The following is a 21910-nucleotide window of genomic DNA, read 5'->3' as shown; positions in this document are numbered from 1 at the left end:
CTCAGAATTTTCTAACCAGCAAGGTTGGGCCTGAGAATTTGCATTTTTAACAAGCTCCCGAATGATGCTGATGCTGTTTGTCCAGGAACCACACTTAACCACGAATTCTCCTCTCCTTTTTCACTAGCCAACCTGGAAGAATTCAATTTCAGTTTTAGAAACACACAAACTTTCTATTTCCAAAAGCCTGAAACTCCAGAAAGAAAACAATCTGACTAACATACATTTTCAAGCAAATTCACAATATATTTACTGTGAAATTGTCAGAATGGCACTGAGCTAAGAGAAGTGACTAGTGTACACATTAACAGTCAGCACTTCTCTTGCTGCAGATGGGAGTCATTTCCTGGAAAAGTGGACACTAGAAGCGAAAAAGCAATGTTAGCCATCTGCTGCCAATAGACAACACATTTTTATGTAAGTTAAAAATATATATTATTAATTTCATGTTGCCTTGAAAATAGTTTCCCTGGCAAAACTAAAGCCAAAAATTATACCGCCAAATAAAAGAGCAAAAGTGAACAGAATACTTTTAATACTGCTGGGTTGTGATTTTGTTTTCTTATTATATTGTACTTATTCCTATTAAAAGTATGCCACTGAAACAAAAGCAATTAAATCAAATGCACCATATTCACACACACACCAAAAAAATCTGGCTAGTAACTAGTTGTCAAACTGAAACATACTAGCAAGTGCATTTACACAGAAAGAGACACTTAAGGAAGAAGCATTTAGAATGTCTTTTTATCTCAAAGTAAAAGTATAAAAAATTTTATTAATAAGAATAATAAAAGTATCAAATTCCTGAGACGAGGGAAAGAGGGGATTTAATTTTACTGTTGCAATCAGTTACTAACAGCTGCCCACTTTCTCTGATATTTTTTCATTTTCCATGCTTTTAGGCAGTATTTCTCAAATTTTAGTCACCATGAGAATCACCTGGAGGGCTTTTAATTCTTGGGCAAAGCCCAAGACTTTGGTGAAACCCCATCTCTACTAAAAATACAAAAATTAGCTGGGTGTGGTGGCAGGTGCCTATAAACCCAGCTACTCTGGCGGCTGAGGCAGGAGAACTGTTTGAATCTAGCAGGTGGAGGTTGCAGTGAGTCAAGATCTCACCACTGCACTCCAGTATGGGCGACAGAGTGAGACTTTGTTTCAAAAAAAAAAAAAAAAAAAAGAAAAAAAAGGGAAAAGATCGCTCAGTTTTATAACCCAATAGGAGGAGGAAAAATGTAAACAGTTAATTTTAATACAATGTGATACACGCTAATACACACAAAAACAGCTCCTCTATACATCTCTAAGTGCCAAAAACTCTTCACATAATGAAGACCCAAACAAATATTACTGACAAAAGCTTAAGGCACTTTCAGTCTAAGAACTTACCTGACAGAAAAATTTAAGGCTTAGTAAGAATGTAAAAACCAATAGATAGATATGCAGACAAATGGCAAAGTAAAAAGGGCACGAGTCTATACTTCCAGAGAATAGAGTAGGAAAAGGGAAAAAGTAACTTTACAGTAGTGAAATCTGGCAAACACTTCTCTTAAATAAGTGAAGGTTAACATCAACAGTGATGTCACATGGATATCATGTACCACCAACATAATGTGATGACAAAAGCATTACGCCTCCGTGTTATTCTTTGCAAAAACTCATTTGTCCAGTCTAGTCACAAGAATAGCATCAGACAAACCTAAGTTGGGAGACATTCTGCGGGATATCTAGCCAGTATTCCTCAAAAATGTCAAGGTCATAAAAAGCAAGGCAAGACTGACAAACTCACATACCAGAGAGACTGAAAACATGACAACTAAATGCAACGTGATACCCTAGATTGGATCCTGTGACAGAAAGGAAAAACTGGTGAAACCCAAATAAAGTCTGGAGTTAATAATGCACCAATGTTGGTTTTTTAGTTTTGACAGATGTACCATGGTAATGTAATATGTTAATAAGAGAAAACAGCAAAGGGGAATGGAAAACTGTGCTCTCTGCAACTTTTCTGTAAATCTAAAATCACTCCAAAATTTAAAGTTCATTAGGAAAAAAAAAAAAAAGAGCATGACTCTAGAAGGCTCAGGTTAGCCTGGGTTGTAAGCCAGTAACTGCTGTGCTTAAAGAAGCTAAATTACAGGATCTTGTCAAACTCTAAAACTACAAAAAAACATGAGCATAGGCTCATTCACCAAATACTAGATTCCTAGATTTACGGGCCTTTTCTTTAAAATAAAAAGCAGTAGTTTCAGCCCTAATAAAACAAAGAACTATTTCACAGAATAGGACTATACACTTGCAGAACTTATCCCACAAAGAGAATAAACTTTAACATAATTATCAGTCACTTCCCTTGGTTCACTGGCAGTAGCATAATTTTAGATACATTTCTAGTTTTCAAATCCTAACAGAAAAATTTGGCCCTTTGACTGGGCACAGTGGCTCACGCCTGTAATCCCAGCACTTTGGGAGGCTAAGGCAGGTGGATTACCTGAGGTCAGGAGTTTGAGACCAGCCTGGCCAACATGGCGAAACCCCATCTCTACAAAAAATACAAAAATTAGCCAGGCGTGGTGGTGGGCACCTGTAATCCCAGCTACTCAGGAGGCTGAGGCACAAGAACAGATTGAACCTGGGAGGTGGAGGTTGCAGTGAGCCGAAATCACACCACCATACTCCAGCCTGGGTGACACACTCTCAAAAAAAAAAAAGAAAAGAAAGACAAAGAAAAATTTGCTCCTTTTACAAAATGTCGCCTTAATGCTCCATCAGAGACTTTCTACAAAGCCAAATGGGCCAGAAGTTAAACTCGGAAATATATTTCCAATACCCTTACAATCTAGTCAGATAATTCATCAATGAGTAAACAGAATACTGATACACAATCATAGATATTTTAAAAATCCAGATTCAAGGGGGGTAGATATGATTTTTTAAATCTATTTTTGTGTATGTACATACATATATACATTATATATTCCACGTACACAAAACTCTCTGAAGTCATTTTAGTTGTGGCCAGAATACCCACGGCCATGCCAAGGTCTAACTTTTACAAATTTACTTAAAAAAAAAAAAAAAACTAAAAACTGAAAGATATTCTAGATTCTGGATTTTTAATTAAACTACTGGGTTTCTGAGAATATGAACAAGCATTTACATGTGAAAAGAAACAAGGGCCATTCATCAAAGGTTCACATGGCAACAGAAGTTATACAGGTTAGAATCTTTAACTTCATTTATTCTAATTAAAAAGATAAACCAACTAAACATCTCATTTATGCTATAAAATAAAAGAAACGGGCTAAGAATTTTAAAAGTAAGTCTAAACATAAAGACTCAAGTTCAATCAAGTTTTGGTTAATTACTGAAATAAGTTACTCTTAAAAAAATTTATACTGAAATTCAACACATCAAGTTAGAGTCTCTTTTTAACTTCATTTTCATTTTTTCCCATTCAAAAAAATAAACCCAAAGCAGACACAGGGTCTTTAAAACAAACAAACAAAAAGCATTTAACCCAAGGGGAAATGGGCAAGAATTTTAAAGGTAAGTCTTGGACAAAAAGATTCCTATGTTCAAGTCAGTTTTGATTATCTAGTAAAATAAGACCTAAACTTGTATTATGCTTCAACAAACCAAAATCCTGGCAGAGTATAAACTGCCATAGGCCAAAAGGACTGATCATATAAATAAGTACATTATATTTTATTATTTAGGAGGATAATTTAAAATGTTCAGATCTTCGCTATGTCACTACTGCAAAAGTATTTTTTTAATTACTTCAATTTTCAAGGAAGAATGATACCAGCTCTCAAAATTCAGTTTTGTAAAATATTGATGCTTGTAAATAACTAAACACAAATCAATGACTTGCAGTTGTAGTTACACTGGCTATCTTTCAGTAATTATAATTTTTAAAAAGAGTACAGATTATGTTGCTCTATTTATTAAAGCAAAAGGATAAAAAAAGATTTACCAAATTCTAACCAAAAGAATACTAGTTATTAATATTGAACAAAACTGGAAGAAAAATACCAAAACCAAAAGAACTAAATTAACTGAGCAAAATCTAGAATTTGAGTCACAAAAAATGTTCTAAGGTCTTCTGGAATTAGAACATGAGGGGGGGGCCGGGCACGGTGGCTCACGACTGTAATCCCAGCACTTTCGGAGGCCAAGACGGGCAGATCACGAGGTCAGGGGATCAAGACCATCCTGGCAAACATGGTGAAACCCTGTCTCTACTAAAAATACAAAAAAAATTAGCCAGGCGTGGTGGCGGGCGCCCGTAAGTCCCAGCTGCTCGGGAGGCTATGGTAGGAGAATGGCGTGAACCCAGGAGGTGGAGCTTGCAGTGAGCTGAGATCGCGCCACTGCACTCCAGCCTGGGCGACAAAGTGAGACTCCATCTCAAAAAAAAAAAAAAAAATTAAATTAAAAAAAAGAACATGAGGGGGAAGAAAATGAGTAAAAATAATCTTAAGGACTCATTTTGCTAGAGTAAGGGTTGAAAATCTTGTTTTCAATATAGGAGAAATAAGTACTAGTACAGGAAAAGGGGCACAGGGTGAGAATCTCCTACCCAAAATGCTTGGGACCAGAAGTGTTTTGGATTTTTTCGGATTTTGGAATATTATCTTTTTTTTTTTTTTTTTCAGAGTTTGGAATATTATCCTATCTTGGAGATGGGACCCAAGTCTAAACATGAAATTCATTTATGTTTCATATAAACTTTATATACATAATCTAAGATAATTTTATACAATCTTTTTAATAATTTTGTGCATGAAACAAAAGTTTTGACTGCAACTTATCACATGAGACCAGGAGTGGAATTTTCCACTTTGTGGGTCATGTCAGTACTCAAAAGTTTCAGATTTTGAAGCATTTCAAATTTTGGATTTTCAGATTAGGGATGCTCAACCTGTATTAACTATTAATGAAACAAGACATTATAACAAAATTTCCACACTAACTGGGAGGCGGGGTAAGGGAATGAATCACAACTTGATAATAAGCAACAGTAAGAAACAGAGAAAATAAAAATGTAAAATAAATAGGTAAAGAAGGGAAAATCAAATCAATATAAGTGCTATTATCTTAAAAACTATCCAATTAGGTAAAGCATTAAAATACAGAAATCTGCCATTTTCAAGAGACATACACAACAAACATAAGAAATATCAGGTAATTCAAAAAAAGAGGGAACAGGAGGAGCAGTATTAAAATCACACAAGCTAGAGTTTAAAACTAGGAAAAAATTCTGAAGAACATGGATACAGGGAGAAAGCAAATGTGACAAAATGGTTAACAAGTAAATCTAGGAGAAGATAAAGGGATGTCTACTATTTAAAACAAAATTCAAGGTAGTAATTTCCTACAAGTATATTTGTTATTCAAAAATTATTCTTTTAATAAAGGTTTTTATTAAAAAAAAAAAAAAAGGCCAGTTACCTGGGAATAGGCTCCAGGCATATAAGATAAATTGTGTTTATTCATTTACCTTAGCATACACTACTGTTTATCAAATGATGACACTACTATTCACCATCTACTCTATTTTTGTTTTGGGCCTGAAGAGGTGGCTCATGCCTGTAATCCCAGCACTTTGGGAGGCCGAGGAGGCGAGTGGATCACCTATTATCAGGAGCTCGAGACCAGTCTGGCAAACATGGCGAAACCCTGTCTCTATTAAAAATATAAAAATTAGCCGGGGGTGGTGGTGCATGCCTGTAATCCCAGCTCCTCAGGAGGCTGAGGTGGAAGAATCACTTGAACCCAGGAGGCTGAGGCTGCAGTGAGCCGAGATCCTGCCACTGCACTCCAGCCTGAGTGACAGAGTGAGACTCCGTCTAAAAAAAAAAAATTTTGTCTTTATGAGAAAAAAAATTCCTCATTACATCGTACCACTGCAAAGATTTTGCACCAATATTCTTACCACAAAAATCATTTATGAGAAGTTTATGTGTAGGGTTTGACGATGTTTCAAAGTATATCATCACCGAAATCTCTTCAATATGGCCCCATTCTCAAAAGCATCCCACAAACAATGGCTCAACCCCTGAAATGCGACTGAGATAACTTTTGTCACCACCGTGAGGGAGTATCCTTTACCATTTCCCAAGTATTATTCAAATTAAAATTAAAAAGATTAGGGACCTGTGAACATGAATTCAAGTCACTTTAAGTTTGTCTTTCTGCATTTTTAAAATGTGGTAATATGTATTCTGCCTATTTCATTTGGCTCTTGTGGAAAATGAGGAAAATTTAAGGAAGGGACAAAAACAAAAGAAAAATAAGGACAAAGAGAAACTAAATAATCAATACATTTGAGGCCAGGTGCGGTGGCTCACGCCTGTAATCCCAGCACTTTGGGAGGCTGAGACGGGAGGATCACCTGAGGTCAGGAGTTCAAGACCAGCCTGGCCAACATAGTGAAACCCTGCCTCTACTAAAAATACGAAAATTAGCCAGATGTGGTGGTGCACTTCTGTAATCCCAGCTACTTGGGAGGCTGAGGCGGGAGAATCGCTCGAACTTGAGAGGCGGTGGTTGCAGTGAGCCAAGATTGCGCCACTGCACTCCATCCTGGGCGAAAGAGCAAGACTCTGTCTCAAAAATAAAAATAATAAAATAAAATAAAATAAATTTGATATAATGAGTTTATAAAACTCTTATATCCCCCAAACAGAAATACTGCCATATCCATGCAATATATGTAAAAACAGGTCATAAACTTGGCAACAAAGAAAGCCTTAACTAATTTTTTAATTAGACATTTCATAGACTATATTTTTCTAGTGATAATCTAATCAAGTTGAAAGTATACGTCAAAGTAACAAAAACCAACCAAATTTAACCACTTTAAAATTAGAAAACATATTCCTAACCAGATAATAAAACTAAAAATTTTCTAAAAAGTTGTATAAAGGAGAAAACTTTGTACCAATATCTATGGAATCCCGCTAAACCTGTATTCAAGGATGAATGTATCCTTTAAATGATTTCAATATTAAAGATAAAGAGAACTGAAGAAACATAATACTCATCTCCAAGAAATTTAAAATAAAAAGAATAAGAAAATATAACAGGGAATTAAATGTTAAACATCATTAAATTAAAAGTCAAAACATAACAGAAAGGGTAAGTAAATTCAAAAGATGGTTTTTCTAACAGATCAATAAACTAGACAAAATCAGATTAAGTAAAAATACAAGTGGGAGTATTCCCAAGACTTGGAGTGAGTAAAGAGAACAACCACGAAAGAGAGTACTGCAAATTTGCAGCAACAAGTTTGAAAGTAAAAGAAATTAGTAATTCCTTACCAAAATAAAAAGAGAAAATTTGAGAGTAAAAGGGAAATTAGAAATTTACCACTGATGAATTCACAGCAAAGTTTTATCAAACCTTTAAGGAAGAGGTGAATACAACCATATTTGGAATTAACTATTCAATTACTAAGATGACATGTCTTCAGATAAAATGTCAAAACTTTTCTGCCTTCATAAATGAAGTGAAACTCAAGTGTTATTCATGTTTCCTTTTAATGAAATAAAAGGAAATGTGAAATTTGGGAGATACATTTGAAGCAAAATTATTCCATATTAGAAGCAGGTACTAAGATACCTGGTCAGGTTGTGATACAAAAGATACTATCTTTACAGTAATTATACAAAGTATACGTTCCTATGTACCTTAAAGCCAAATAAAATGAAGATGGCAAAACACACATTTTCTGTTATCCATTTGTTTAGAAAATAAATATAAATTCTATATAAGAATGTTCAAACAGTGGTTCATGCCTGTAATCCCAGCACTTTGGGAGGCTGAGGTGGGCAGATCACTTGAGGTCAGGAGTTCGAGACAAGCCTGGCCAACATGGCAAAACCCCATCTCTTCAAAAGTACCAAAATTAGCCGGGCGTGGTGGCATGTGCCTGCAATCCCAGATACTCGGGAGGCTGAGGCACGAGAATTACTTGAACCTGGGAGGTAGAGGTTGTGGTGAGCCAAGATTGCGCCACTGCACTTCAGCCTGGGTGACAGAGTGAGACTCTGTCTCAAAAAGAAAAAAAAAAAAAATTTCACCCAATAATCTGATGGGAATATAGTTTTCCTCTAAGGATGAACTAAAAGAGGAAATTTGCACATGAGAAAATCATTAAGATAACGAAGATGTTAAGAGCATTAGATTACTTACAACTGCAAACTCATCTCTATCAAGCATTCCATCATGGTCAATATCACTCAACTCCCAAACCTTAAAAAGAGAATTGAAAAAATATTAATGTTCTTTCAGTTCATGTTCTACTTGAGGGCAAGGAAAGAAAGTTTATGAGCTAGGAATGGTGACTCATGCCCATATGGCCTCCCAGCACTTTGGGAGGCCAAGGCAGGAGGATCACTTGAGCTCAGGAGTTTGAGACAGCCTAGGAAACATAACGAGATCCCATCTCTACAAAAGATAAAAATAAAAAATTAGCTGGGCATGGTGGCGTGCACCTGTAGGCCAAGCTACTCAGGAGGCTGAGGTAGGAGGATCCCTTAAGCCCAGGAGATCAAGGCTGCAGTGCACTATGATATGCCACTGCACTCCAGCCTGGGCAACCGAGCTAGACCCTGTTTCTTAAAAAAAAAAAAGTGTAGTGTTGAGAGTTAAAAGTGGAGATAAGCAAGTGTCTGGTTATAATTGCCTTGAAAGGAGTTTGGGCTTTATTCTAAGTGCAATGGAAAGCTACTAAAAAGTTAGGTTTAAGTAATAAAATAACAACAGTGTATTTGTAGTTTAGAAATTTCACACTGATCACACAGGGGAGAAATAATTAGTGGGAAACAATACTAAAAAATGGCGTTTAAATAAATATTTACTGAGCATCTAAAATCTATATAACATTGATCCAGTAGTAGTAATAATATGGTGGTATGGTGGTTGTCACCATCACAGCAGCTAGCATTCAAAGAGTATGTAGCAATCAAGGTAATAAGTAGGACTTAACATACATTATCACATTCAATCCCTACAATTCTATAAGCTGGGAATTATGTCCCTTTTAAAGATTAGAAAACTGAGACATGGCTTTCTAATGACTTGCCCAAGGTCACACAGCTAAGAAGTGGTGCAGCTAGGATTTGACCCTATGTAATCTGCTGAAGCAGGTAATTAAAGAAAGGGCAGCCAGGTGCTGGTGGCTCACGCTGTAATCTCAACATTTTGGGAGGCTGAAGTGGGTGGATCACCTGAGGTCAGGAGTTCAAGACCAGCCTGAACAACATGCAGAAACCCCATCTCTACTAAAAATATAAAAATCAGCTGGGCGTGGTGGCACACGCCTGTAATCCCAGCCACTCAGCAGACTGAGGCAGGAGAATTGCTTGAACCTGGGAGGCGGAGGTTGTGGTGAGCCAAGATTGCGCCATTGCACTCCAGCCTGGGCAACAAATGCTAAAATCCGTCTCAAAAAAATAAAAAAAAAAGAAAAAAAGAAAAAAAAGAAAGGGCAAGAGGTTTAAAGAGAGTAGATAAGGTTTGAAATATGAAGAGGATTATGCAGAAATCCCTATGGAAACAGCACAAGAGTGACTGGCAGGACAGAGAAGCCCAGCTGAAGCTGGTGATGATAAATTTACGGTGACACCAATCTTACTACACCTGCTCAGTAGTCCACATGCACCACAGAGAAGGCAGATAATTTACTTCATGCTTTTTCCATCAGGCAGGAGAGATAGAAAAATAACATGGCAAAGGGGGCTAAGGATAGATATGAAGCTGTAGACCAAAAGACAGGGAATAAAGTTTTACTTTTACAGGAGGAAAAGAATTCATGGCGATGGATATTGGGGATAGTTGTATAATAATGTAAATGTAGTTAATACCACTGAATTGTACACTTAAAATTGGTTAAGATGTTAAATTTCATGATATGTATATTTATCACAGTAAAAAAAATTGAAAAAAAGAGGAAAAGTAAAACAGATTTTTTTTTTTTTTTGAGACAGAGTCTTGCTTGTCACCCAGGCTGGAGTGTAGTGGTGCGATCTCGGCTCACTACAACCGCTGCCTCCTGGGTTCACGCGATTCTTCTGCCTCAGCCTCCTGAGTAGCTGGGACTACAGACTGCGCACCATCACGCCCGGCTAATTTTTGTATTTTTAGTAGAGATGGGGTTTCACCATATTGGCCAGGCTGGTCTCAAACTCCTGACCTCGTGATCCGCCCGCCTCAGCCTCCGAAAGTGCTGGGATTACAGGCGTGAGCCACCATGCCCAGCCAAGAAGTCAGATTTAAAGGTCTTAGTAAAACTGGTCAAAGAATTAGTCTTGCTAGTTTCTGGAAAAGAGCTCTATAAAGACAGGAAGTACAAGTTAGCAGAATCTATGATTTCAGAGATAAAACTATTCCTTACAACAAGACACCATGATACAGCCATAGAGTAAGTGGCAGACATATAATAGTGATGGTCTCTAGAAATTAACTCAAGCAAATAGGAGGTCAAGAGTGTACAGCACAAACTAAAAAAGGACCTACTTAAGGGGCTTACATATGTAATTAATTTCAACCACTCATTTTTACAGGGAATAACCAAACACAGAAATAAGTTGGCAATAATTTTATACATTAAGTCAGAAAACAAAAAATCCTATAATGATACAACTTTAAAATAGGATTTATATATTTATAACAAAGAGTTATACATGCTTCTGGTATAATAGATATAAAATTAAAATACATAAAAATTACATTTAGGAGTAAATAATATCTTACTCTTCCAAGGATATCCACAGGTAACTTAGAGTTGAGCAACACCGGTTTCACTTTATCACCAGATAGAAATCCATTCACTGGGCTTAAACTATCAAATATTGCATCATATTTGGCCTTATCTTCAGGCTACAATAAAAAACAAAATCACAAGTTAAATAATAGAGAAAAGGACTTAACTGCAGTTATAAAAATCAAGTCCCGAAAGAATAGACTACATATGTTTTTAAACTATCATTTAAAAAACATTTTTCACTTTCATCAAAATATAATATTCATTGTAAACATATGCAAGAAAAAAATACATAGGAAATAATAATTTCAAAGTGACTTTACCCAAGAGTCTGGTGTTGCCCATTCTTTTTGTAGCTGGAACACCATCTTTATTTTCCAACTATTGGGTTAGAATCAAAATATTTCAGAGGTAGAAGGGCTTTGAAGAACATCTAGTCCAACCCTCTCACTTAAATAGACCCAGAGCAAAAAAGTAACTTTTATAAGAACACACAGCTAATTAGTGACATTCCATGACTCTCTAAAGATGGTATAAGGTACAGTTCAAATAAATTTTTTTTTTTTTTTGAGACGGAGTCTTGCACTGTCGCCCAGGCTGGAGTGTAGAGGCAAAATCTAGGCTCACTGTAGCCTCCACCTCCCAGGTTCAAGTGATTCTCCTGCCTCAGCCTCCCGAGTAGCTGGGATTATAGGCACCTGCCACCACGCCCAGCTAATTTTCTTGTACTTTTAGTAGAGACGGGGTTTCACTATATTGGCCAGGCTGGTCTCGAACTCCTGACCTCATGATCTGCCTGCCTCGCCCTCCCAAAGTGCTGGGATTACAGGCATGAGCCACAAATAAATTTTTAAAAATAAAATAATTACTACAGGAATAAACATCAAGATTTCTCCATTTTTCCCAAAGCAATATTTCTTTTTCTTGTCAATAACAAGATATCTCCTAAAATTTTAAAAGTTATTTGTGTATGATGAAAAACTATTGTTCATTATTTGCCCAGTCAAGGCCATCTTCCCACACTTTTAAAACTTAGTGCCCAGTCCACAGAATACAAAGACATACAAATAAAAATGGTTTTCAAAAAAACTGTACACATTTATCAAAGCTCATTTGATCTGCTATAGTCTAAGCATTTTTAAATTACAAGTTTCATAGTATGATATGATGTGGCTCTGAAAAACTATAATGCAAAATACCTATTTCTAAAAAGATTTCATAAAGAATTGTTTGTTTTAGAGTCATCTAGAAAATACATAGTTAACCAGAATTTTCAAGTAAGAAATAATACCAGTGGAGTAAACTATCTTTTAATCAAATATTTTAGTTAATACAAGATTATGACATCACCATTTTTCTCTACATTATAACAGATATACGAGTAGACCAATACTGTCACAAAACAACTGACAGAGCCGAAAGATCCCTCAGAAACACCAGTAACAGCTTCTCCCCTACCTTTCCTTAAACATATATGAAAGTCTAATGAAGAGAGCAATATATTTCAGAGGTAGAGAGAGAGTGGATAGGAAGCAATGAAGGGGTGAGAGAATAGTTACAAAGTTCACTTACTTTTACAGCCCATGGGAGCTCGGCTGCAGAGGTTCCACTGATTAGCAAAGGACTACTGGTATCATGCTACAGAGGAAAGTAAAGCACAAGAAGAGTTGAAATTCTCACATCAAGAAGCAATGAAGAAAAAATGGTTTTTTGATTTAAATATATTCATACAAAATGCTGGATCTCAATGCACACAGGACACTATTTTACATTTACTAGACCATCTAAGTAACAATGAAACAAAGTGATTATAATACCATATTTTTACTCCTTTTCTGGTTTGTGTTTTATTTTGTTTTTGAGATGGAGTCTTGCTCTGTCGCCCAGGCTGGAGTGCAGTGGTGTGATTTCGGCTCACTGCAACCTCCATCTCCTGGGTTCAAGCGATTCTCCTGCCTCAGCCTCCGAGTAGCTGGGATTACAGGAATGCACCACCACACCCAGCTAATTTTTGTATTTTTAGTTGAGATGGGATTTCACCATGTTGGCCAGGCTAGTCTTGAACTCCTGACCTCAGGTGATCCACCCGCCTCAGCCTCCCAAAGTGCTGAGATAACAGGTGTGAGCCACCACGCCCAGCCCCTTTTCTGTTTAAATACACAAATACCATCATGTTACAATTGCCTACAGTATTCAGTACAGTATGGTATTCAGTGCTGTGTAAGTTTCTAGGCTAGGAGCAGAGGCTATATACCATGTAGCCCAGGTATGCTGTAGGCTATACTATCTAGGTTTGTACACTCTGATGTTTGCACAATGATGAAACTGCCTAATGATGCATTTCTCAGAATGTATCCCTGTTGTTAAGCAATGCATGACTGTAATGCACGTAGGCAACAAATCCCTAAATTAACCTTCTGACTACCTTCCTAAACATAAAAGTGCAAAAATTCTCTAAACTTAAGAAATTAAATTATTAGTATGCAGACCAAAAAATTCTAAAATGTTGAGTTTAAAAACAAGCAACTAGTTACTGGGGAGGATCACTTGAGCCCAGTTCAAGGTGACAGCGAGCTATGATCGCAGCACTGTATTCCAGCCTGGGCAACAGAATGGGCATCTCTTAAAATTTAAAATTTTAAGAGATTTTAAAACTTAAAATTTTAAAAACTTAAAATTTAAAAAAACAAAAAACAAGAGGAGCCATAAAATATCTGGGGAAAAAAAGGAGTGAGGTAGGGAGAACTAGGCATACTAGATTTAAAAAACATGTCACCAAATATGGTAATTAAAACAATGTAACATCAGCATATGGTATGGATAAATAGATCAATAGGTAAGAACAAAAAATATCGAGTAAGAAATCAAAATACATATGAGAATTTAGCACACAATTGAGGTGGCATTTCAAAGGGAATGAAGAGACAGGAAGTGAAGGATGGATTATTTAATAAACTGTATTGACTATACTTTCTGTAGGGTAGCCATCTTGAAAAAATATAAAGTTGAATCTAGGCTAGGTGTGGTGGCTCACGTCTGTAATCCCAGAACTTTGGGAGGCCAAGGTGGGCAGATCACCTGAGGTCAGGAGTTTGAGACCAGCCTGACCAACATGGTGAAAAACCATCTCTAACCCCCAAAAAAAAAAATTAGCCGGATGTGGTGGCGGGTGCCTGTAATCCCAGCTACTCAGGAGGCTAAGGCAGGAGAATTGCTCGAACCCAGGAGGTGGAGGTTGCAGAGAGCTGAGATTACACCACTGCACCCCAGCCTGGTTGACAAGAGTGAAACTCCCTCTCAAAAAAAAAATAAATAAAATAAAAATAAAATCTATACTCACATCCTAGATCAATACTAACTTAAATGTAAAAAATAAAAAATAAAAATTTTTAACCTGACAATTTATTTACACAAAAGACAATAATAAGCCAGGCTCAGTAGTACATGCCAATTGTCCCAGCTATTTGGGAGGCTAAGGTAGAAGTATCACTTGTGCCCAGGAATTCAAGGCTAGCCTGGGCAACATAGCAAGATCCTGTCTCTCCAAAAAAAATAAAACAAATGACAAAATAGTAAAAAAAGACTTGCAACTCATATAGACAAAGAGTTAATGTCCTAATAACTAAAGAGGCCCTAGAATTCAATAAGTAAAAGAGCAACAACCAAGAAAAATGGGCAAAAGCTATAAACAGACATTCACATAAAGGCAATGTAAACATAAGAAAAGCTTATAAGAAAGCTAATCTTATTAGCACAAGAAAAGCTATTTAACCTCACTCCATAAAACCAAAAGGATAAATTTAAAATTACATACTGTCACCTATCAAACCGCAAAGATCTAAAAGTTTAACCAAAGTATGCTAGCCAAAGTGTACAGAAACAGGCACTCAAACAATTGCTGGAGGGAGGGTGAACTAGTACAACTACTATGGAAAGCAAGTTGACAAAATACATAGAAATTACAAAGGCAAAAACTTTTGAACAGCATTTCTACTTTTGGAAATTAACACATATAAATACATTCCTGCACATGCAAAATAACACATGTCCAAGGTAATTATTCATTGCAGCATTTTTTTATATTGAAGGATTCAAAATAAACTAAAAGCCTATCAATAAAAAGTTAATTATCATAAACATAAGCAAAGAAATACTACACAGCTATAAAAAACAAAGTGGAAGCTTCTATGTAATGATATACAAATACCTCTAAAACTTAATAAGCTACTTATAAAAGGTATAGAATTATGTGTATAGCAGGAGTCCCCAATCCCCGGGCCACAAACTGGTACCCGTCCATGGCCTGTTAGGAACTGAACTGTATAGCAGGAGGTGAGCAGCTGGCAGGCAAGCATTATGGCCTGAGCTCCAACTCTTGTCAGATCAGCGGCGGCATTAGATTCTCATAGGAGCATGAACCCTATTGTGAACTGCGCATGTGAGGGATCTAGGTTGCATGCTACTTATAAGAATCTAATGCCTGATGATGTGGAACAGTTTCATTCTGAAACCATCCATCCCTCCCAGGTCCATGGAAAAACTGTCTTCCATGAAACCGGTCCCTGGTGCCAAAAAGGTTGGGAACCGTTAATATATAGCATACTACAATTAAAGTAAAGTAAGAAAATAAGTATTTATATTTCTTTTTTTTTTTCTTTTTTTTTTTAAGACAGGGTCTTAAACCATCAACCAAGCTGGAGAGCGACGGTGTGATCACAGCTCATTGCAGCCTTGAGCTCCCAGGCTCAAAAATGATCCTCCCATCTCAGCCTCCCAAGTAGCTGGGACCAGACGTGCACACCAACACACTCGGCTAAATTTTAGATTTTTTTGTAGAGATGGGGGTCTCGCTTTGTTTCCCAGCTAGTCTTGAACTCCTGGGTTCAAGTGATCCTCCCACTTCTGCCTCCCAAAGTGTTGGGATTACAGGTGTGAGCCACCTTGCCCAGCCTATAGTTTCTTACATATACATATATAATCACTCTGGAAGGATACACAAGAAATTAACTAAAAACAGCAGTAGCCAGTAAGGGGAAAAAAGCCAAGTAGCTGAGTGAAAGGGCCAAAGGGAGAATTCCTTTTAATATATTACTTTTAATTTTCAAATAACGTGGTGTCACTTTTTAAAAATTAAATACAATTGAAATCTAAAAGCATTTCTTACAAATCTTGGTGGAGGAACAGCCAGGTTCAAACTACTTAGTGAAACTTCCAATCCATTCTGGGCACAGGCCACAAGACGCAAAGCAACAAAGAATTCCTAAGAAAGAAAAGTATGAATGTTAAGAGCATTCTCCCTCTACCTACTTACCTACCTGCACAAATACTTACAATCTAAAAATACAAAACAATTCATAATTACTACAGAGGTCTTATGTAGCAACAAGTAGCATATTTGCTTCAAAAATATCTTGCAGAAAAATGCTATGTACAAAGATGTTCCTAATATTTATGAATTGCTAATAATAACATAAATGGGAAAATACATACAGATAGTGGAACTCATACAGAATACTCATGTTTAAAATAATACTTAGGGCCAGGCACAGTGGCTCACACCTGTAAGCTCAACACTTTAGGAGGCCGAGACAGGCAGATCACTTGAGGTCAGGAGTATGAGACCAGCCTGGCCAACATGGAGAAACCCCATCTCTCTACTAAAAACACAAAAATTAGCCAGGTGTGGTGGCGTGCACCTGTAGTCCCAGCTACCCAGGAGGCTGAGGCAGCAGAATCACTTGAACATGGAAGGCAGAGATTGCAGTGAGCCGAGATCGCGCCACTGCACTCCAGCCTGGATGACAGAGCACGCCACTGCACTCCAGCCTGGGTGACAGAGCAAGACTCTGTCTCCAAAAAAAATAGACAAACCAAAAAAAAAAACCAAATAATATTTAATGATATTAAGAGACGTATTTTATCATTTAAATGAGAAAAAAAGAATTAGAGAAAAATCCCAGAAGAACACCTAAAATGTTATGAAAAGTCATCTCTGGATTGTGAGATTATAAATTTTGAAACTGGAACAGTAATTTAAATGACTTAACGACTGTGATTCCAGAAAAACTACAGAAAATAACTGTGCAACATCAAAAAAAAGTATGTAATGGTTTAACTTCAAAATAATTATAAATCTCTCCCGAAAGTCCTTGGATTTTTAGCAGTTGAAGTCTTAGTCCAAAACTTAATAAATAAATGCAAAGAAGCTGAAGCAACTGGTTTTCAGCTGTTTTGAGTTAGTGTCATAGACATGATAACAAAAGCCTTTACTCCAGCTACAATTTGTCCAACCTGTCAATACCCTAGTATAGTCGCTGATGTAATCAACCCTTCACTACTTCTCTGAAATCCCATACTCTCCCCTATACCCTTCATACCCAATTCATAACCCATTCTTATCACCTTGCAGACTGTTTGCTTTATACAATCCCTTGCCTTCACTCATTTCTTGAAAAAATGCTATTTCAAGATATCCCATTTTCTTCTCATTCATTCCACAACCTTCTGTGCAATCTGACTTCAACTCCCATGATTAGCTAGAAAAACTACTGCCTATGTCACAAATAATCTCCTAGCTACCAAATAGAATAGCCTTAAAAAAAAAAAGCCTCATACTGCTTATTCTTTTTGCAGCCTGGGAAAGTATCTTCCTGGAAGCTCTCCTCCACCAAACAGCTTCACAAAACCCTCCTAGTTCTCTTCTGACCTTTTAAGTCTCTTCTGTTGGAGTCAATGTCTTCCCTAACTGCTAGTATTCCAAGTATTCTAACATGGCCCTCTTTCTTTTCTCGCTCTATTTGAGATTCAATTACTCTTAGGTAATCAAGTCTATTACCACAGTATGGATGGGCTATGAAGTGAAATAATTCTGCATTAAATTCTAGTTCTGCTACTTATAGTTGTGAGGCCATGGGCAAGTTAAAACCCTTGCATAAAAGCGGGGCTAATACCTACCTTGCAATGTATTATGAGCAACAAAATAAAAACCATGCTGCAGGAGCAAAGTTCCTAGTGTCATTTTTGTCACATGGAAATTCATTAAGTATTGGTTTCTTTTCTTTCATTCACATGCTAACTTAAAAATCTGGGCCAGGCACGGTGGCTCACGCCTGTAATCCCAGCACTTTGGGAGGCCGAGGTGGGTGGATCACTCGAGGTCAGGAGTTCAAGACCAGCCTGGCCAATATAGTGAAACCCCGTCTCTACTAAAAATACAAAAAAACTAGCCAGTTGCAGAGGCATACGCCTGTAACCCCAGCTACTCCAGAGGCTGAGATGGGAGAATTGCTTGAATCCCAGAGGCAGAGGTTGCAGTGAGCCAAGATCACGCCACTGTACTCCAGCCTGGGTAACAGAGCAAGGCTCTGTCTCAAAAAAAAAAAAAAAAAAAAAACCATGCTTCCAATGGAACTTCAAAGTTTAACTGCAGACTCATAAATCCAGCCACCTGGAAGTACTAAGGCAACTCAAACTCAATATCCAAAATCTAAGAATTATAAGTAAAAAATTTATTACACTGTAAAACCTTAAGACAGTGACCACATCTATCATGTTAACCTCTGTATTTCTAAAGCCTGGCTCATCATAGGTACTCAACAAATATTTGCTGACTGACTACATGGCACCTAGGTGGGCCCATATGAATTTTGTTTTCCTATGCCTCCAATACACCAAAGTAGCCCTTCTACCCAGAGACTTGAACAGGGACTACAATCTAGCCCTGAAATCTTAATTAAAAGACTGGATATTCTGACCCTCTCATCAAATTTCTCCAATATCTGGCTTTGATCCTGCTTCAGCTATGCCGGGGGTGGGGAGGAAGCCTAACTTTGAGTAGTGGCACTCAGCAAACTTGGAATTCAATCCTTACACAACTCTGAAATCCATCCCCAACAATCAGAACTTCAGAGTACACTGATGGTGTTCAACACCCTTGGCCATAATCACTTTTATGTATTCTGGTCAAGAATTTACTTCTGGTTTGTAAATCATTTTTTGGTTTATATATCAGGAGTAAGATCTAGACCAGAATACTAACATCTCACACGTGATTAACGAAGAGTTTCTTTCAAATCTTCAAATCTACTAGACAATACCATCTTAACACTTACTTAATAACATTCACTTTTACTTATAACCCTATGTAACTAGGAAAATTAATTAAAGAGCAAAGTCTCTCTGAAAGACAGAAAAATAAACTCCAGGAGAACAATGTCACCAAACTCACACTAACTGTTAAGACTTATATTAACATCTAGCGATTGGAAATACTTTCATTGTTACACGCTTGCCCTAGGCAAAACTCTAATGTTGGTAAAAAACAATTCTTGGCTTCAAAATACAAGAAAACCCTGCTGGCTATTTTTTATTTTGAATCACTCAAAAAAAATTCATATGAATATCTGAAACTTACTTGTTTGTTCAGGATACCTTTGCCATCTGTGTCGGCTAAATCCCAAATCTGAAATTTAGGGGGAAAAAATATCAATGTATATTTTAAACAAAAGTCATCTGAATGATAAATTAAATCTCTGCTATTTACAACCTCAGGCTCTCTGGTAATCAGATCTAAGAATCATAGAATTAAGAGTGGAAAGAACCCTTAAAGATCATTTAGTGCAAACTTGCCCAACTTGCAGCCCACAGGCCACATGCAGCCCAGGACAGCTTTGAACGTGGCCCAACACAAATCCATAAACTTTCTTTAAGAAATTATGAGGGTTCTTTTATGAATTTTTTTTTTTTTTTTTGCTCATCAGCTATCATTAGTATTAATGTATTTTATGTGTGGCCCAAGACAATTCTTCTTCTTTCAATGTGGCCCCTGGAAGCCAAAAGATTGGGCACCCCTGATTTAGTGCAACCCTTCACAAAGATACTAAGGCCCAATGAGGGTAAGTGACTTAGCTCAAGAACATTCAAGGCACCAGGGAAAGAAGTGAAGCCTAAGTTCTAACTTCCAGTCACATGCCTCTTTCATTAATCCAAGTTCTAACTCTGAGACCAATGCTCTTTCTACTAGAACGTACATACTATTCTTGATTTTGGATCCTTAAGATATTCTTTTCTATGTGCAAGTTGAGATGATTAATGTTTATTTGTGAATAATTAAATTATTAATAGTGATTATTTTTCAGGATTTTGAATATATATCAATATCACGTATAAGGAGTAGACAGGGGAGGGGCTTTCCACCTCTTTGTGCTCTTTTTAAAAAGCCTCTCATCCCCCAGTCTATTCACCACACATTAAACAGAGACAGTTATAACAGAGGAAGTAGAGATAGAGCCAAGTCTTTGAGTGTGTGGCAAGATTCCCAGTCTTCACTGTTTCTCCCCACCAAATGTACTTATTACTTCCTCATTTTATCCTATTAAAAAGTAGTTTGTTTCTAAAAATCTGAAAAACACCTTACTTTTCCAGAGGGTAAATCACTACACTACAAATTCCCTTCATCCTATTATTAAAATGGCTTCTATGACTCGGTTCTAACTTCTAAATTTCTTGATAGCATCTTTCTAAATTTGCATCCAGTTCATCTATAGTACATATCCCTTACAAACTTATAATCCAGTTATAATGAACGAATACTACCTTTCCAAGTATCAAGTCTGGAAGCCCTGATTTTTTCAGGAAAGCAGCAGCATCAGAAGCCAACACCCTTCCAGTATTGCCTGTATCAACCTGAAAAGATACAAATCCATAAGTTGACAACAAAATACAAAGGCAAAATTATCACCCTTTACCTGCCTTCCATCCCTGTGATTTGGGATCTGGCTTTTGCAAGAAAGGAATGAGAATCCTTTGACTACCACGGGCCAAAGAATATGTGGACAGACATATGAGTAGTACTATCTAGACAGCACTGGCAATTTACAAAGTGTTTTTTTTTTTTTTTTTTTTTTAATCATGCCCTACCATACAAATGAGAAAAGTGAAGCTCAGAGGATGTCAAAGCAAATTCGTGGGGTTGTAACATCAACACATATCTTCTATAGCTGTCATTTAAATTCCAATTAAATGGCACTAGGAAGAAAGGGGCAGCATTTCCTACAGAGGTCTTTTGACAAATGGGAATAGCTGCACATGTTACGTGCCTCTTGAAACATCTTTCAGTCATCAACTTTCGCTTTTATACCTACTCTTAGGAACTGCAGCACTTTAAAACAAATCAAAGCAATAGCAGCTCTAAAACCAGCAGTGATTCCATAATAAACTTGAAGACACCTTTTTAAAGCTGTTAAGTTCCTAAAACATATTAGGGAACATGTCATTTTAACTGACCAGGGACTTTCCTTTAAGACAGAATGAGGTCACAAGAACAGAAAAAAAACAAACAACAAAAACAACAACAAAAAAACAGGGAAAAAAAGACTCATTTTTGTAAAGATTTCCTGAAGTTCCATTTGTAAAAATGAAAAGTACATTTTAAAAAGTCATGGGAAAGGTAACAGGATACTAGTATATTTGTGAGATATGTTTTTCCAGTTTAGTTAAAAGATTAAGTTTACTGTAAACATATACTGTACAAAGCATTCTAGAGAGTCCAATCCTAGCAAAGACGCAAAAGGGAAAACCTTTCTTTCAAGTGGTACAACATGGGAAAAATCATGCACTCAGCAAAAAAGAAAAACATGGCCTAATCCTTCAAATTTGGAATAAGAGGAAGTATAAGGATTGGGAAACCTGCCTGTAGAATTCTCCAGAACTCCTTTTCTTTGCCTACTTCCTGATCAGCATAGAAAACAAATATCCATACCCAACATAACCTACTAAATATAGAAGCATTCAGGGGAAACACTGATCAAACTCTTATGAAATCATCATGTATTGTATCCCAATTAAGAATTTTACTATCTTCCATTCTTTTGGTTACCCTAATAATATAAACATTTAGTCTTTGTCATCTACAGGCAGTTTCTGAGGTATTCTGATGCTTGCCTAAAGGCTCTGCCATAGGCAAGGCCAGAAGCTATAGGCCAGAAGCTGATATATCTTCAACAGAGTCTTAGAGCCTCATGAAAATGACTATACTTTTGATATAGTCTGTATCTATAAGACATACATAGTCTGAATTATTAACATTTCAAAAAGTGGATTTTTGGATAAAGACTTCTCAGCTGACATCACACT

At 36.8% G+C, this 21910-nt stretch overlaps 1 protein-coding gene across 18 annotated transcripts in view; it reads right to left on the bottom strand.

The window, feature by feature from the left end:
* Positions 1-21910, bottom strand: part of EPS15 (epidermal growth factor receptor pathway substrate 15) — a 161989-nt gene that overhangs the window by 94714 nt on the left and 45365 nt on the right. For all 18 annotated transcript variants that reach the window (XM_054554884.2, XM_002810828.5, XM_054554869.2 and 15 more), the window contains exons 3-8: positions 20372-20461; positions 19191-19238; positions 15942-16037; positions 12350-12415; positions 10768-10893; positions 8206-8265 (exon numbers count right to left, since the gene is read on the bottom strand). In XM_054554884.2, coding sequence (XP_054410859.1) covers positions 8206-8265; positions 10768-10893; positions 12350-12415; positions 15942-16037; positions 19191-19238; positions 20372-20461 — 486 coding nt within the window. The remainder of the gene's footprint in view (positions 1-8205; positions 8266-10767; positions 10894-12349; positions 12416-15941; positions 16038-19190; positions 19239-20371; positions 20462-21910) is intronic.

This window comes from Pongo abelii, chromosome 1, assembly GCF_028885655.2.
Source record: "Pongo abelii isolate AG06213 chromosome 1, NHGRI_mPonAbe1-v2.0_pri, whole genome shotgun sequence".
NCBI classification, from domain to species: domain Eukaryota; kingdom Metazoa; phylum Chordata; class Mammalia; order Primates; family Hominidae; genus Pongo; species Pongo abelii.
This window is presented reverse-complemented; position numbering and strand designations above follow the sequence as displayed.